This window comes from Dermochelys coriacea, chromosome 18 (assembly GCF_009764565.3).
Source record: "Dermochelys coriacea isolate rDerCor1 chromosome 18, rDerCor1.pri.v4, whole genome shotgun sequence".
Classification (NCBI taxonomy): Eukaryota; Metazoa; Chordata; order Testudines; family Dermochelyidae; genus Dermochelys; species Dermochelys coriacea.
Genome location: NC_050085.1, coordinates 8278002 through 8296833, shown reverse-complemented (window position 1 = coordinate 8296833; position 18832 = coordinate 8278002). Strand labels below are relative to the sequence as shown.

Genomic DNA, 18832 nt, shown 5'->3' with positions numbered 1-18832 from the left:
CCTTTTTCCCCGCGGAGGCTTCCGCCTACGCCGCCGTTTAGTGCCAACACCAATAGCAGACCCTGCCCGGGTGGGGGTGTTTTTCCTCACTAAGGCGCCCAACAAGGCAGCCCCTGTGGGCGAGGCCCCCGCCTGGCGGGGTCGCTCGGGGGAGCCGGCGCGCTGCCTGTCGGGATAGGGCTCGGGCTCGGCGCAGCTTCCGGGGTCGGAGCATGGCGGCCGGTGCTTGGCCGCGGCTGCTCCTCCTGGTGCCCCTGGCGGCCGCGGTCTACGAGGATCAAGTGGGCAAGTTCGACTGGTGGGTGCTGGGGCCACATCCGGGTATTTAATTCTCCCCCTCATGTCCCCTGGGGTGGGGGGCTGGGCACCCCCCCGTGTCCACTGCGGAGAGGTCTGGACACCCCCCCCGTGTCCCCTGGGGTGGGGGGCTGGGCACCCCAGTATCCCCTGCGGAGAGGTCTGGACACCCCCCCAGTGTCCCCTGGGGTGGGGGGCTGGGCACCCGCCCAGTGTCCCCTGGGCTGGGCACCCCCCCCGTGTCCCCTGGGGTGGGGGGCTGGGCACCCGCCCAGTGTCCCCTGGGCTGGGCACCCGCCCAGTGTCCCCTGGGCTGGGCACCCCCCCCGTGTCCCCTGGGGTGGGGGGCTGGGCATCTCCCCTCCCCCGCACCGTTCTCTCCGGCAAGAGGGGCCGTGTCCGGGTATCTCCCGCCCATCCCTGGGGTGAGCCGGGGGAGAAGCGAATCCTGAGCGTCAACCCATTGGAGCCCGAGTCCGACCCCGCTGCCAGACTGGGCGTGAACGGGCAGAACGGCTGCCGCTGAGCTGAGCTTTGCGAGGTGAGCAGGAGCCTGCTGGCAGCTGAGCTCTGCCCTGGCCCCGAGCTGGCTGCCGGTCACGGGTGCGGGTATCTCTGGGGGAAAACGTGTCCCCCAACCTTGCCATGGCCGCGTGAGAGCCCCAGCTACAGAAACACCTGCAGCAAACAGGCCCGCACTGGCCATCGGAAAGGTGCATTAGCTGATCAGGTATTTGTCCTACTGTCTAGGATCTAGAGCCCTTTGCCTCACGAAGCTGCTCCGTGTCTCCCTTTTCTCTAAGGGATAGCTGAGGATGTCGATTTCTGCTTCCCATCTCACTGGGGAGGAAGAAAATGACCTTTGCACAGAAGTGACTTTCAACCTAAAGACATAAGAATTGCCATATTTGACTCACACCTAAGGTCCATCTAGTTCAAAGTCTTGTCTCTGACAATGGCCAGTTTTGTAGGAATGAGCATGAACTGTGCAGCAGGCAGACATGAACCTTGAGGCTTAACATCCCTTCCAGAATGATACAAAACTACTCGAGATACTTAAATCCCAAGCAGACTGCGGAGAGCTACAAAAGGATCTCTGAAAACTGGGTGACCGGGCAACAAAATAGCAGATGAAATTCAACATTGATAAATGCAAAGTAATGCACATTGGAAAGCATAATGCCAACTATACATATAAAATGATGGGGTCTAAATTAGCTGTTACCACTCAAGAAAGAGATCTTAGATTCATAGATACTAAGGTCAGAAGGGACCATTCTGATCATCTAGTCCGACCTCCTGCACAGCGCAGGCCACAGAATCTCACCCACCCACTCCTATGAAAAACCTCACCCATGTCTGAGCTATTGAAGTCCTTAAATCATGGTTTAAAGACTTCAAGGAGCAGAGAAGCCTCCCTCAAGTCGACCACACCCCATGCTACAGAGGAAGGCGAAAAACCTCCAGGGCCTCTCCAATCTGCCCTGGAGGAAAATTCCTTCTCGACCCCAAATATGGCAATCAGCTAAACCCTGAGCATATGGGCAAGATTCACCAGCCAGATACTACAGAAAATTCTTTCCTGGGTAACTCAGATCCCATCCATCTAATATCCCATCTCAGGGGATTTGGCCTATTTACCCTGAATATTTAAAGATCAATTACTTACCAAATCCCATTATCCTATCATACCATCTCCTCCATAAACTTATCAAGTAGAATCTTAAAACCAGATAGATCTTTTGCCCCCACTGCTTCCCTTGGAAGGCTATTCCAAAACTTCACTCCTCTGATGGTTAGAAACCTTCGTCTGATTTCAAGTCTAAACTTCCTGGTGGCCAGTTTATACCCATTTGTTCTTGTGTCCACATTGGTGCTGATCTTAAATAATTCCTCTCCCTCTCCTGTATTTATCCCTCTGATATATTTATAGAGAGCAATCATATCTCCCCTCAACCTTCTTCTAGTTAGGCTAAACAAGCCAAGCTCCTTAAGTCTCCTTTCATAAGACAAGTTTTCCATTCCTCGGATCATCCTAGTAGCCCTTCTCTGTACCTGCTCCAGTTTGAATTCATCCTTTTTAAACATGGGAGACCAGAACTGCACACAGTATTCTAGGTGAGATCTCACCAGTGCCTTGTATAATGGTACTAAAACCTCCTTATCCCTACTGGAAATGCCTCTCCTGATGCATCCCAAAACCGCATTAGCTTTTTTCACAGCCATATCACATTGGCAGCTCATAGTCATCCTATGATCAACCAATACTCCAAGGTCCTTCTCTTCTTCCGTTACTTCTAATTGATGCGTCCCCAACTTGTAACTAAAATTCTTGTTGTTAATCCCTAAATGCATAACCTTACACTTCTCACTATTAAATTTCATCCTATTACTATCACTCCAGTTTACAAGGTCATCCAGATCCTCCTGTATAATATCCCGATCCTTCTCTGAATTGGCAATACCTCCCAGCTTTGTATCATCTGCAAACTTTATTAGCACACTCCCACTTTTTGTGCCAAGGTCAGTAATAAAAAGATTAAATAAGATTGGTCCCAAAACCGATCCCTGAGGAACTCCACTGGTAACCTCCCTCCAACCTGACAGTTCGCCTGTCAGTAGGACCCGTTGTAGTCTCCCTTTTAACCAATTCCTTATCCACCTTTTGATGTTCATATTGATCCCCATCTTCTCCAATTTAACTAATAATTCCCCATGTGGCACGGTATCAAATGCCTTACTGAAATCTAGGTAAATTAGATCCACTGCATTTCCTTTACCAAAAAAATCTGTTACTTTTTCAAAAAAGGAGATTAGGTTGGTTTGGCATGATCTACCTTTTATAAAACCATGTTGTATTTTGTCCCATTTACCATTGACTTCAATGTCCTTAACTAATTTCTCCTTCAAAATTTTTTCCAGGACTTTGCATACTACAGATGTCAAACTAACTGGCCCGTAGTTACCCGGATCACATTTTTATCCTTTCTTAAAAATAGGAACTATATTAGCAATTCTCCAATCATTCGGTACTACTCCTGAGTTCACAGATTCATTAAAAATTCTTGCTAATGGGCTTGCAATTTCAGGTGCCAATTCCTTTAATATTCTTGGATGAAGATTATCTGGGCCCCCCGATTTAGTCTCATTAAGCTGTTTCAGTTTCGCTTCTACCTCAGATATGGTAATATCTACCTCTGTATCCTCATTCCCATCTGTCATGCTACCATTATCCCTAAGATCCTCTTCAGTCTTATTAAAGACTGAGGCAAAGTATTTGTTTAGATATTGGGCCATGCCTAGATTATCTTTAACCTGCACTCCGTCCTCAGTGTTAAGCGGCCCCACTTCTTCTTTCTTAGTTTCCTTCTTATTTATATGGCTATAGAACCTTTTACTGTTGGTTTTAATTCCCTTTGCAAAGTCCAACTCTACTCGACTTTTAGCCTGTCTCACTTTATCCCTACATGTTCTGACCTCAATTAGGTAGCTTTCCTTGCTGATCCCTCCCATCTTCCACTCCCTGTATGCTTTCTGCTTCTTCTTAATCACCTTTCTAAGATGCTTGCTCATCCAGCTTGGTCTACAACTCCTTTCTATGAATTTTTTCCCCTTTCTTGGGATACAGGCTTCCGATAGCTTCTGCAGCTTTGATTTAAAGTAATCCCAGGCCTCCTCTACCTTTAGATCCATAAATTCTTCAGTCCAATCCACTTCCCTAACTAATTTCCTTAATTTTTGAAAGTCAGCCCTTTTGAAATCAAAAACCCTAGTTGCAGATTTATTTTTGTTAATCCTTCCATTTAGTTTGAACTGAATTAGCTCATGATCACTTGAGCCAAGATTGTTCCCTACAACCATTTCTTCTATGAGGTCCTCGCTACTCACCAAAATTAAATCTAAAATGGCATCCCCTCTAGTCGGTTCAGCAACTACTTGATGAAGGAATCCATCAGCTATCGCATCTAGGAAAATCGGAGCCCTATTATTATTACTAGCACTGGTCCTCCAGTCTATATCTGGGAAGTTAAAGTCTCTCATGATCACGCAGTTTCCATTAGTATTTACTTTATTAAAAAGAAAAGGAGTACTTGTGGCACCTTAGAGACTAACAAATTTATTCATGAAGTTGACAGATTTCCACTCTATACGGCTAAATTCAGTGCCTTGCATAATCACAGGTTTCAGAGTAGCAGCCGTGTTAGTCTGTATTCGCAAAAAGAAAAGGAGTACTTGTGGCACTACATGAAGTTGACAGATTTCCACTCTATACGGCTAAATTCAGTGCCTTGCATAATCACAGGTTTCAGAGTAGCAGCCGTGTTAGTCTGTATTCGCAAAAAGAAAAGAAGTACTTGTGACACTCCTTTTCTTTTTGCGAATACAGACTAACACGGCTGCTACTCTGAAACCTGTGATTATGCAAGGCACTGAATTTAGCCGTATAGAGTGGAAATCTGTCAACTTCATGTATAAATTTGTTAGTCTCTAAGGTGCCACAAGTACTCCTTTTCTTTTTGCGAATACAGACTAACACGGCTGCTACTCTGAAACCTACTTTATTAAAGACATTAAAAAGGGCTCTATCCATATCCAAATTAGATCCCGGAGGTCCATAGCACACCCCAAGCACTATCGTAGGAGAGGCTTTACTAGTTTTCTTCCCCAATGTAATTTTTGCCCAGACGGACTCTGTCTTATCCATTGCTTTGCTTCTTATTTATTTACATTCTACCTCATCATTGATATACAATGCTATTCCACCACCTTTACCTTTGTTTCTGTCTTTCCTAAACAGCACATACCCTTCAATACCTGTAGTCCAGTCATGACTACTATTCCACCATGTTTCTGTTATCCCTATAATATCTGGTTTCACTTCCTGCACCAGTAGCTCTAGTTCCTCCATTTTGTTACCTAGGCTCGGAGTCATTGGAGTCATTGTGGATAGTTCTTTGAAAACAACCACTCAATGTGCAGCGGCAGTCAAAAAAAAGCTAACAATGTTGGGAATCATTAAGAAAGGAGTAGATAATAAGACCAAAAATACCATATTGCCTCTGTATAAATCCATGGTACATCTTGAATACTGTGTCCAGATATGGTCGCCCCATCTCAAAAAAGATATATTGGAATTGAAAAAGGTTCAGAAAAGGGCAACCAAAATGATTAGGGGTATGGAATGGCTGCCGTATGAGGAAAGATTAATAAGACTGGAACTTTTCAGCTTGAAAAAGAGACAACTATGGGGGGATATGATAGGTGTGTAGAAAATAAATAAGGAAGTGTTATTTACTCCTTCTCACAACACAAGAACTAGAGGTCACCAAATGAAATTAATAGGCAGAAGGTTTAAAACAAACAAAAGGAAGTATTTTTTCACACAGTCAACCTGTGGAACTCCTTGCCAGAGGATGTTGTGAAGGCCAAGACTATAACAGGGTTAAAAAAAGAACTAGATAAGTTCATGGAGGATAGGTCCATCAATGGCTATTAGCCAGGATAGACAGGGATGGTGTCCTTAGCCTCTGTTTGCCAGCTGCTTGGAATGGGCAACAGGGGATTGATCACTTGATGATTACCTGTTTCATTCATTCCCTCTGGGGCACCTGGCATTGACTACTGTTGGAAGACAGGATACTGGACTAGATGGACCTTTGGTCTGACCCAGTATGGCCTTTCTTCTGTGCTTAATGTTTGTTTTTATTAACTATGACGGCTCTGGATATTCTTGATATCCCTATAAATACCCAATGCTGTTTTGGATATTGTAAAGATGGGTTCTTGCAGGTTGTCAGAGACTGACATTTATTTCCAGTCCCTTTCAAAGTGCTCGTTTCACATCCATGGTGTCCTAAAACAGAATCTTTAACATAATAGGAAAAACATTCTCCAGCAAAGTTATCCAATTCTGATGTGACCTAGTGAGTAAAGCAATGGATGGGGATTCAGGAGACCTGGGTTCTAATTCTGGCTCTGTCACTGGCCTGCTGAGTGACCTTGGGTAAATTATGTAATCTATCACATGCCTCAGTTTCCCCCTCTGTAAAGTGGGGCTAAGAATGCTTATGTCCTTCGAACTTTGAGGTCTATTGATGCAAAGTGCTGTGTAGGAGCTAGGTATTACTAATAAACTTTTATTACATGTCTCTTCTCAGTTGCATGTTTGTTGGATCAGATGGTAGAAATCCATTGATGCTATCCAATATGCAGAGAGCTCAGGGAAGAATTTAATATGGTCCCAAAAGAGCTGTGAAGACCAGAAACTTCCTCTTTGCAAGGGGCCATCTTAATAGAAGCAGCACATGGCAGCTCTTTTCATTGATAAGAGTACATTGTTTCCTTTGGTAGTAGTTAGTGAAGATGCAAGAATGAGACTGGTTATACTGCAGTGCAACAGAGTATTAGACACTTTGTTTTCTTTGTGTGAATTTACTAGAAGCAGATTTGACATTGAGCGCCAAAATACCACAAAATTCCTTTCTTGCTCATTCAGCCTCAATTTCTCTTTTCATTTACAGTGATTTCCCCCCACCCCCGCAAGAAGGATTATAGTAGTGTTGTGGTTTTCCTCTGTCAGTCCTTAATAGTTGCAGTCAGTGCCACCATATAGTTTGTGTTCTGGCCACCTGCATTAATTTTAATAATCCTTTCCCTATTTTTCAGTAGGTTAAGTGGAAAGTGTTCTTTTTCTCACCTTCTTTGATTTTCCTGTTCCTTAGGAGGCAGCAGTATGTAGGAAAACTCAAGTTTTCTTCCTTGGAAGCTTCACAGGGCTCCAAGAAGCTTATTGTGGCTACTGAGAAGAATGTGATGGCTGCTTTGAATTCCAGGAACGGAGACATCTGTGAGTGAACTATTGTTTTATGACTCGGGATTTGCTATTTGTGTGGGAACTAATGCACATGCGACCAAAATTAAGCCCTGGCATACATTAAAAGTTACTCCTGCTCACACCAAAGCTAGCTTTTGGCACATAGTCCATTTTAAGGGTTGTGGGGTGGTTAACTAGACATTATTTTCCCTGGAAACAAGGAATTTTTAAAAATATATTTACCATTTTATTTAATTTTTTTCAGGCTTAGTAGCTTCATTTCTAACTTTCAAGTATCAACTTATGATGTGCTGGCATGACTAGTCTGTGTACTAGCTTACATCTAGAACTGTTCTTGACCAATACAGTGGGACCAAGAACTGAATGGGGCATAAAGACTCAATTTCTGTCTCATCCCAGAGGTGGTCCTTCTGGATAAGAATTGAGGCACATTGGAAGGGCCGTTTTGAGGAAACTTGCATTGGCAATATCTATACTGTACTTGGCCTGTGGTTAGATAGAGGATGTCAGTCTGTGACAATGCCAGTTGATACCTTTCTTCAGCATGAAATATCCCAGAGGGGAAAAAATTTCATTCCCACTTGACTCCTTGTTCCTTTCAGTGTGGCGTCATGTGGACAAGGGGACTCCCGAAGGAGCAGTAGATGCCATGCTGATCCATGGACAGGGTAAGCAAAGCATTTAGCCTTCCCTGTGTGATAAGTGTTCATTCCCATTACAGACCTCCAGCCAAGTGTGGACAGAGGGCTAAATTTGCTAGAGCTAATAGTCATGGTGAGCCTGTAGTGGATACAGGCGCAGTGTTAAAGATTGTGTGGTTTATTTCTTGGCCTGTCCTCTTTTAGACACTTGAGGATAATTTCCTGCTTATCTGCTCTGTTTAATTTACCACTTGGTGCTATCAGGATCACAGCTACACACAATACTTTTGTGACTGTGCATGGCATTAGGAATCCTGGACTCCTAGTGCTGAGAGTATAAGTGAACCATAAAACCTGAAATCCTCTGCACGTCATACAAATAAAATGACCTTCTTGACTATGAAACAGACCGGGTGTCTTCTGTGCAGTGGTTGATATCTAATGTTCTATTCATACCAGTGGAAGAGCAAGTAACCTGGAGGATGAGCAGGGAATTGAATAAAGAAGCCAATGTAAAAATATTTGATTTGTTGTTCTCTCCTCCCGGCCAGATGCCATCACTCTGTCTAATGGTGGGCGCATTTTGCGTTCTTGGGAGACAAACATTGGAGGGCTGAACTGGGAGACATCACTGGACGCTGGCAGGTGGGAAATCTTCAGTGGACTGTCTCTCTATACCCTTTGGAGAGGGGAATTTGCCTTCCTTGTGTGTAGTTGTGTTTTAGGGACAATGTCAATTAGCTATGCGGGTCATAAAGTAACTGTTGTGGGAATATTGTCCAGGTGCTGAATTTTGCAGTCATTTATTCAAGCAGGACTAATGCTATATCCTGTGGTAAACATGCAAAATTCTCACCTGCTTGGAGTGAATAGTGGGTTATGTTGTGTATCTGGGCTGTTAAATTTTCATGAGTATTTTGCAATGCTGAAGTGGGGGCGGAGGGGATTGAACATAGTCTACATTTATTGAAGGAGGAAGATTGAAATCCTTTAATTATACATAAGCTTCCCCTGTTAATGTGCAACATTCTGGACCTGGAGTTCCACTTTGGCCTGATGGGATGGTTGGTCTTCAGTCCCATCCTTGCCCTCTCTGCAATACCAACTGTTATGGTGGTTTGGTCGCACAATATTAACTATATCTAGGTAAGAGTAGCCATTTTTAAGAAAAATTTTGGTGTTGTGCCCGCTACCAGGGTGGAGCAGAGAAGGGCTGTTGTCTATAATTCTAGTGTTGCTATGACTCCACAAGCTGGGTAAAGTCTGTAAGTATTATCGTCTCACCCACTGTCTTTGGCCTGTGCTTAGTTTCCAGATGGCTAGTTTGGTCGGGTTCCAGGACACAGTGAAATATTTGGCTGTCCTGAAAAAGACTGCCCTTTCTCTTCATTACCTCTCCAACGGCCACCAGAAATGGGTGGAGCATTTACCAGAAAGGTACAAAACAAGGATAGATCACTACCTCACAAGCTTGTCTTAAGGGGGAGAGGACCCCATTGTTCCCTTTTGCTTCTGAAAAAGTTCTGCTTAGTATCACATGGGGGGATTTCATCCATTCCCTGCACATATGAGAATATAGACTCCTTGGGAGCAGGGACCTTGCACTGTACAGTATGAAGAGAAAATATTAGCACTATTTGGGTGATTGCGGGGAGGGAGGGAAGAGGGTCTTCCTGTGCATAAAGACAGGAGCACATCCATTTCTATTTACTGATTTTAGTGCAGGCAAATTACAGACCAATTGACAGCATTGTGATTTATGCACTGTATGGTACTAACATGGACTTGTGATAAAGTGACCATATGGTATCTGCACTTCAGAGTCAGTTCAGATTAAGATAGGGTGTGAATTTAAAGAGCAGTAGCTATTCCTGAGTGAGTCCATGTGTAGACAAATCTTTTGATTAGTGGAACAAAATAGATCAGGAGATGACATCTCTTATGGAGAAAAAGCAATCTAAGAATAAACTAAGCATATTACCCCAAACAAACCAGTTTGTGCCAGTAGCAGCTTCCAGTCAGAAAACGGGCCCACCCAGGTCGGGGAGTCCCTCTGTAATATACAAGAATGTTCTTAAAGGGGCTGATGTGATTGACTTCTGAAGGAAGATTAAAACTACTGAATAGTTACAACTAGGCTAAGCAGTGATCGCTAAATGAGACCTGACCATGTTCCAGTGACTGAGGCCAGTGGGAGAGGGAGGATGGAACAAGGTTACCTGAAGGAAGGAGGTGGAGTTGATAGGGGAAAAACTTTCTAATGGTGAATCTGGTTCACTTGTGAAATAGCCTCCCAAGGGAAGTGGAGGAAGTCCTGTGGCCTGAGACACCTACTATCCTGCACTGGCTTGAGAAGGCTAAGGGGAGGATGGATAAAGTGACCCAATAAGTTGTCTTCATCAATACTGTCTCTGGGTTTTCAATGTGTTCAACTGCAGGAGGCGATGGCTAAGGGGAGGAGTCCCTAAAACATTTATAAATGTTGACGGGCAAAAATTCTCCTATTGGCCAATGCACCTAGTTTAGCTGGTCTTTCCTTGCGAGACCTGTGATGACATTGAATAGGCTCCTAGAGCAGGGGACTTTACAGGTAGCTCTGGGCAACTATTGGAGAAGGTGATTCATTGCTGCTTCTCCTCTTGCAGTGAGAGTACCCAGTACCAGCTGGTGTATTCGTATGGAACCGGGGTGGTACATGCACTTGGAGTTGCTCCTCAAAGCCATTTGAACATTGTAACCTTCAACGTAGAAGATGGCGAAATTACAAAACAGGTAGAACTGATGCATTGATGCATGGTGTCAGCTCGTCACCAGGTTGGCTCTAGTGTGGATCCAATTTAATGAAAGCTCCCATCTGGGTAAATTGAATGTGATGTCTAGGGAAGTTAATTGCATTGCTGGCACATAGGTCAAAATGTCATCCTGTCTCCATGGGATGTCTCATGGGCCTGGAAGGAGACTTCACAGCTGCATCTCCCAGACACAGGGCTTGGAGAACATAGTAAAGTTGAGATCAACCTGGGTAATCTCAAGATGGATGGCAGTTTACCCAGGGTTACAAAATCCTGGATTTATGGGGATCCATGAAGAAGATCCACTGTTCATTGATAAATGGGATTCTCCTGCTTTTCACACAGGCTTAGTGTGACTAAGTTTAGAAGTGAAATGTAGCATTAAGCCTTTGATATCACACAGTGGCTGGCAAGATACAGGCCCCTTGCAAATGGACACAATCAAGGCTCTTTCTGGAATTTCTTTGTGGGGTTTTCCAATTGCTGCCTCTCTCCCTTTATTGCCCTGCAGCTAAGAGTGTCAGCTCCCTGGATGAAGAGCCTAAGTGGCGCCTGTTGTGTGGTGGGCGAGGCAGTACTGGTGTGTGCGGACTCTGACACACAATCGCTCTATGCTTTATCCCTGGAGACTGAGCAAGAAATGAAGCAGATCTCACTGCAAGTGAGCAATCCTGAAATAGCCTTGCATGTAAGTGGACATGAGATTTGCTGACCCAGTCCCAGGGGAGTGAGGAGGGGAGGGGTATTGGGGTCACTAGTTAAGTGCCGTGCTTGCGGGAAGCATAATCCACATCAGACTAATTTGGAGGAGGAAAAGGGAGATCACATTGCTTCCATGTAATGGTTGCTTTATGGGGTGATGATTTCAGCTCTTTAAATCTTGTTTTTTGTTGTATCATGGGAAGTAGTCCATCCTGCATGGATTGCTGGCAGCCTAATAGTCACCCCAGACCTCTGCACTATGGCTTCATGTTCAATCAGATACGGACTAACCTAATACATAAAGGTTGTATTGTTAGTGAGGAGGGGGATGTGTTTTATCGAATTGTGTAATAAATTTCCATCTTGCCATGTTTGCTTGTTCCTCTTCTCAGGCCCTTGACCTAGAATTTGCTGACAGTTTCCAGCCCAGGATTTTGCCCACTCAGCCCAATCCTGCCAGTGCTTCACGGGCTCAGTTCTTCCTGCAGCTGGCTCCAAGTCACTTCACACTGCTGCAGTACAGAAACGGGCTGCTAAGCCTCATCCGGGACTTCCAGCAGGTAAACAAAACGAACACAGCTGCAGATCCCTGAATAGAAGAGATGAACTACAGCAGAAATTCAGTGAATTGACGTCGGCTGGCTCCATCCACCAGTAAAACCAGAACCTTCATAAAGCACGCACTAAGCGTTATGAACAAGCTGTTGAAGGTCAAGTTTCAATCATACTTTCTATAGCATTGGTTGATCCTATGTACAGTAGCAGTTAAACTATTTGACATCAGTTCAGGAGGATCCAGTTTCTGACAATTGTCACCAACGTGGGAGTTTACTAATACAGGGTCTGTGCTGAGTAAAGAGGTGGTTTGCTGCTAGAAAGCACCTAAATGACCAGTCGTTCTAGTACATTTAATACTGCTGGTGGTAGTTCTTGTGGATCAGAAGTACATGAAATGACCATTCCAGATTCAGTGCAGTATTGTCTACAAGAGACTGGCCAATTGGGGATGGGCTCAGTGATCTAATAGGTTTCTATTAAGTAGATATGGAAAAGACCACCTTTTCCCGATTAGGTTCTTGTCTGTCTTTCTTTGACTTTGGTGGTAGCTTTCCATCTCTTGTGCATCTGAGTTTCATCTTTCATATTTAGTGGTATGACTGTTATGGGTGGGAACCCTGTTAGTCCTCAACTCCGAAGCCTCAGGCTGAGCATGCGAGTGTGAAAATCACCACCGCAGGTGAGACGCCTCCGTGGCAGTGCCTGGAATTTTGACAGGCTTCTGATTGGTCAGTGGTAAAATGCTAAAGATTACTGGTTCCCAGCATGAACCTTCTCATCAGTGGTTGTACCAGAGGTTGCTTCACTGCCTTGTAGCGAAACTTACTAGAGTCCTTCAATCTGTCAGATTTGCTTCATATGCTGAAAATGAACTGACCTGTTGGAAATCGGCTGGAGAAAGGGCTACTGTTCTAAACCAAATGAGAATTAAATCCTCTGCACAAATGTGTTCTGATTTTCCTCTCTGTTTTTCAGGCAGCTTTGGTGAACTTTGCAACAACTGGGGAGAAGACTGTGGCTGCTGTCCTGACCTGCAGGAATGAAGTGGTTAGTTAGTTGCACAATGGAAATTTCAGATTTGCTTCTAGTTCTAAAAATTTGAGGGTTTTTTTAGTTAGTTAGTTTTGTATTGCTTTTTTATTGTTACAAAGGTTTTGAGGGGCCACCGAAGAGCAGTCTTTTACCACTGTCCGACTGAATGTACCACTTTGACTTAAACACCTTAGGTTAGAAGAGGCCCAGGCCGGTAATTCTGATTTAGTCTCCATTGAAATCAATAGTAAAACTTCAGTTGACTTCAGTGGGGCCAAGGTTTCATCTGTTGTGACTATCCACATGGAGAGCTGCTGAGTGCCGAGCAAATTCAGGATGGACCATGGTGCAATGAATATACAGAGCGAGATGACTTTTAAGGATTGTCTACACTATGCGACAAAGCACATTAGAGGTAGAGTGCTCCAACATGCTACACTCTAACTACCCTGTGTAGACCCTGCTGGCATGACCTAAACAGTACGCAAGTTTGTGTTAACATAGTCACTATGTTAATGCGAACTAAGTACGTTTTAGTTTGTACCAGCAGGGTCTACGTGGACAGTTGGAACACAGCACATTAGAGTGCTCTGCAAGTCACATCCCTCTAATGCGCTTTACCACACTGTGTAGACAAGCCCTTAGCAAAATAAATACCTTATTGTTGGGAAGGAAAGGCTGCTGACTAGCTGATATGGTGATGGGCGACTAGACACTATCATTTTAAAAAACAAAATCCTACCTTTTGCACTGTTTTAATAACCAAATGCCCTCACCCATTTTTCACTAAAACCAGAGATTATTAAAAATGGAAGAATTAAAACAAAATCCATTTTCTGTTGATAACCGATGCTATTTAGTCTTCATTTTTCAATCTGAGGGGAATGTAAGATCCTAGTCAGTTACAACTCTGTTTAGTCAATTTCCCGTTCAGGTTCATTTTCAGGGTCTCCTGTGCTGAGCACTAGGGGATGAGATAAAGTGGGGAAAAAACACTCCTCAGACTCTGCTGACAGCCTTAGTGTAGCTGGATATTCCTGCCAAAAGCATGAATTAAACAATATTGGTTATAGGCTTCAGAACTAATACCCTGCTGTAATGAATGTGGTCATTTCAGCCTCTCTGAGCTAGTGGAGCAGGCTGCCTGTCTGCAGATACAGGTAACCAGCACTACTTCAGGTCTCATTTGGAAGGTTATCGTCACAACCCAAAGGGCTAAAAACATTAAATAAGAAAACTTCTATTTTGAAGAAACTGATAGTGCTCCATAATACAGCTTCCCTCCATGGGTTCACCGTCTCCTCCATCCCTACCCACCATCCCTTTAGCACGGTGCAAAATTTGTGTTGCAAATGCTGCAGGGGAATTTTTAAAAAATCTTTTGGGATAGAGAGGAAAAAAAGTCATGACATATTTTAATTGGTCTTAGGTTTTGTGTAAGGTATTTTCACACAACCTACATTTTGGGCCACGTTTGACTTGACAGTTTCCATATACAGTAGAACTTGAGAGTTACAAACACTAGACTTATGAACTGACCAGTCAACTACACACCTCATTTGGAACCAGAAGTATGCAATCAGGCAGCGCAGAAACAAACAAAAAAGCAAATACAGTACAGTATTGTGTTAAATGTAAATTACTAAAACAGAAATTTTAAAAAATTGACAAGGTAAGGAAACTGTGTGCTTGTTTCATTTAAATTAAGATGGTTAAAAGCAGCATTTTTCTTTTGCATAGTAAAGTTTTTCAAAGTTGTATTAAGTCAATGTTCAGCTGTAAACTTTAGAAAGAACAACGATAACTTATTGTCCAGAGTTACGTACAAGCTCCATTCCCAGGTGTTTGTAATTCTTAGGTTCTACTGTAACAGTGACCTAAAGTCTTGTGAGAGGAGGTACCCAGCTAACCACTCTATTTTTCAATAACACTTATCATTTGCTCAAGTTTGCAGCTGCTGAGCAGGGAGGCAGAACTTGTTCCTGTTAGACACTTAATGTTCTTATGTTTTCCATGCCTTTGTCATGCTCACCAGTTCTCTTTCTGTTCCCATGTTCTTTGCAGAAATCAAGAACTCCTGATCAGGCAGACAGCACTTTCGGACATTCCCAGAGGCAGGTATGGAAAGGAGCTTGTTGTCAGGAATTGTAGGCAGTCTTTGCAATTAACAGGCTGTTACTGTCTCTTGGGTTTGGAAGGCTGAATGGCGGAGGGGGACAGACTGTTACTCTGGAGAATTGTATTTTTGCATCAGCCCCATGAAACTTTATCCAAAAGCATCTTAAAACTATTCATTTCCTGAAACTGTATGGAACTAGATGAACATGCGACCCTCTCACAGCATTAAATGAAAGATCGGTTGCTTTGTAGACCCCCATTTCCCCACCTCAAAATGGAAAATGCTTTTTGAACGTCAAAGTTTATTTCAGAAACAGTGTCTCTGTGTAGTTAGGAGAGAGTGCTGCCTGGTATTTGAAGCAGAGCATTGGGAGCCAGGACTCCTGATTTCTATTCCCAGATCTACCATTGACTTGCTGTGTGATCTTGTAAAAGCTGTGTAGTCTCTCTGTGCCTCAGTTTACCCTGCAGTTTAATGTGTGCTATACCATCTACCCTGCGGGGTGCTGACACTCAAATTATTGTTTGTAAAGTGCTTTGAGATCTTCAGAAGAAAGGCATCATAGATCCCTGCTCTGTTCTGTCCAAATGGGCTCAGAATTACAGGAATTACTCCTCAGGAAAACAAATGGAAGCACGTGCAGATGCAAATGTCACCTAGAATTTGTTTTCTGTCCCAAACTGGTGTGCTGTTTGTGTACTGTTAAGCAGCTGCTGTGTTGTGCTCCAGAAATGCTTGCTTTTCAGTGGTGGGTGAATTGATCCTTGTAAAGAGTTTATTGTATACAGCACTTTGGAATCATTTGTGATAAAAAGTGCAGTGTAAGTAGATTACATGTGTTTAAGTCAGCTTGTCTTTTATAATGCTCTAGGAATACTTAGCCTGCTCCAACAACACCTACAATATTAATCTGTATTTGGTTGAAACTGGGCAAAGACTGTTGGATACCACGATTACCTTCAGTTTAGAGCAGAGTGGCGCCAGGCCTGAGCAGGTAAGTTAGGAGCCTCTCTCCTGTTGTTGAAAGTGGTCAGAGATGGGTGCATGGAGTTTCTCTTTACATCATACTTGTCTGTATCTTGAGGCTTATCAAACTTTTTCCTGCAGCCAAACAGACAAGCCCCTAATTTAAGGTAGTATGATCCATTGGATAGGATAGTAGTTTGGGAGTCAAGGAGATCTGGCCTCTACGTGCCTCTACCACAAACTGCTGTTTGACTGTGACCAAGTCATTTCATCTTTCTGCATCTGTTTCCCCAGCTGTAAAAGGGGATTAGTGAAATTTACCCACCTTTGTAAAACACAAGATCTACAGCTGAAAAGTGCTGCATATTATGACCACCTTTCCTGACTGGCAGGGCCGGTCAGAGCTCCTTGGGTGATCAGAAGGGATTGCTGGTAGTGAGAAGTGACTGCAAGACCACCCATGTACCCATGATGTTTTTGATCCACATATGGTGGCATTGCTTATCCATGGGTTTATAGAGCCTGGTTGTATAGGGCAGGATCTCATATAGAGCCTGGTTGTATAGGGCGGGACCTCATATATCAGGGGAGGGTTGACGCCGTAGAATAATATTGCCAAGCACAAAATAGCTGCTGCATTTGCCAGTGTGGTGTTGGCACTGCTGATGTCTAACTCGGTGCTTTAAAATATCTGAAGTATGAGAGTTGCTGTATGAAACCAGACTCTAGTCTGCCTCTAGATTTCTGAGACGTGTACCCCGAAGATAGCACCTCATCTATTTGTTGCTTTAGAATAGTGGTGCTCAATCTATTTACCATTGTGGCCACCTATGCAGCTATCTGTGTTATGTGGGCCACATCCACACAATATATATACTACCTGTATGGCTCTGAGGATGTCACATAAGCCGCAGCTGTGTGCTGATTGGGCCTGCATGTTGAGAACCACTGCTTTAGGACCTTAAATGTAACAGTGATCTTAAATCCTTTCGTCTTCTCCCCTTTGGATTGCGTCTTGCTTGTTTCGGGCAGGAGGTTATAATCATGATCATCTCCTCTTTCCTTGTCTCCCTTTTCCAGCTCTATATCCAGGTCTTTTTGAAGAAAGATGACTCTGTGGGTTACCGAGCATTGGTGCAAACAGAAGATCACATGCTCATGTTCCTCCAGCAGCCAGGTAAGTTGGAACCAGATTGTCTGGTTACCCCTGTCCTATAGTGTATCCTCTCTTGGCACTTGCAATAGTGCAAGTTCAGTGGCCATTGTGTCTAGTCAAGCAGATTATTTCCTGAGCTAAATCCCATAGAGGAGTGGGAAAACTAGGAATATCTCTCACCCCGACAACTTGAATTTTCCTTCACTACCAGAGCTGAGAATCTGATCCTGCAATGTGCTTTGTTGAAGCAACAGCCTGTTGGCTTTAGTGAGGCTCTGCAGGGTTTCAGGGTTCTGCCCACACAGAACTTATTGCAGAACAGGGGCCTGTAACAGCTATTCTTCGATGCCTTTTTGAAAAGAAGGGAAATTCCTCAGACAAAATATGGTGTTAAACTTTAGGGTGGAGTTAAGAGTCCATTTCTGTTGCTTGAGTCTTTGAGGCCTTGCAAGAATGTTAGAGGTTGAACTTCATGGTTTGGGTTTTTTTTAAACTTTTGTTTTTGATGACTCCAACCCTTTTGCAAGCCCTTCAGTGCTCAAGTCATGGGTGTGTACTTTCAACAGTGTCTCTAGTTTAATGAAGTGAAGGGGGGTTGTTAGTGATTAAATACCTGTGTGTTCATTATTGTAGTAGATAGTAAATATCGATATCCAAATTGCTTCAGAAATGTGGCATTTTGCGATTTATTAAGCAGCTGTTTACGTTTGTGAAGACCAGACAGAAGATCCTTCAGTCCCAAGTGTTAGGGGTATAGCTGTCAAGGGACTGGATTTGTAAGATCTTCATGTCTCCCGATTGCTCTCAGGAACGAACATAGCACAGATCAGGAAATGCACTTGCTTTTTTCTTTGAATCAACCTCTGTTGCCTTTTCTTTGTATCTCTCTAGGAAAAGTTCTATGGAGCAGGGAGGAGTCATTGGCGGAAGTGGTAAGCTTGGAGATGGTGGATCTACCTCTGACGGGTGCCCAGGCTGAGTTGGAAGGGGAATTTGGAAAGAAAGCAGGTAATAGGCAGGGCCCCACTCAGTGTTCCCTCTAATTTTTCCCACACGTGTGGAATGAATTTTGTTATGTGCACCAGTGTGGAGGTTGGGGGAGGGGAGGCCAGCCCACCTACTGGCACCTCTACCTTAGCGACCTTTCATCGCCCAACGAGACCCAATCACAAAGCCTTCTTTCCGGGGCCAGCGCAGATTACAAGTCCCAGCACACATTATGTCCTGGAGTGGGCACGCCGGACCAGCAGGAGGTGCATGATAGTCTGCGCTCCTTCACGGCTCTAAACCAATCAGAATATTCTCAACCATGAGGCATGAGAATACGAACCAAACAGCGCCTGAGTTGGTGTGAGGATTTGGACCAATTAGTGCCTGCCGTGGCTGGGCTGGGTTCAGGCCACCCCTCCCCCGACTGTGGCAGGTCCAGGGCTGGGGGAGGGGCACCCTCCTCCTGGATGTGGCAGGTCCCGGCTGGGTGGGTTCCCTGAGTGTCTGCATGGTGCTAAATGGGCTACTGCACGACCACGCAGCTTACAGGGAACTTACGACCCACTATTATAGATTCATAGATATTAAGGTCAGAAGGGACCATTATGATCATCTAGTCTGACCTCCTGCGCAACGCAGGCCATAGAATCTCACCCACCCACTCCTGCAATAAACCTCTCACCTGTGTCTGAGCTATTGAAGTCCTTAAATCATGGTTTAAAGACTTCAAGGTGCAGAGAATCC

The 18832-nt window shown here is 44.2% G+C and overlaps 1 protein-coding gene across 4 annotated transcripts in view; it reads left to right on the top strand.

Annotated features, from left to right (window-relative positions):
• The first annotated feature begins 9 nt into the window (after positions 1-9).
• EMC1 (ER membrane protein complex subunit 1) overlaps positions 10-18832 on the top strand; it is a 33760-nt gene continuing 14937 nt past the window's right edge. Inside the window, exons 1-13 of one of the 4 annotated variants that reach the window (XM_038376432.2) lie at positions 10-298; positions 7020-7144; positions 7735-7800; positions 8325-8418; positions 9082-9210; positions 10419-10545; positions 11077-11226; positions 11660-11827; positions 12801-12872; positions 14922-14975; positions 15848-15970; positions 17023-17119; positions 17990-18106. In XM_038376432.2, coding sequence (XP_038232360.1) covers positions 213-298; positions 7020-7144; positions 7735-7800; positions 8325-8418; positions 9082-9210; positions 10419-10545; positions 11077-11226; positions 11660-11827; positions 12801-12872; positions 14922-14975; positions 15848-15970; positions 17023-17119; positions 17990-18106 — 1408 coding nt within the window. In that variant the 5' untranslated portion in view covers positions 10-212. Of the gene's footprint in view, positions 299-7019; positions 7145-7734; positions 7801-8324; positions 8419-9081; positions 9211-10418; positions 10546-11076; positions 11254-11659; positions 11828-12800; positions 12873-14921; positions 14976-15847; positions 15971-17022; positions 17120-17989; positions 18107-18832 lie in introns of all 4 variants that reach the window. The other 3 variants (XM_038376430.2, XM_038376431.2, XM_038376429.2) reach the window with 3 other exon arrangements.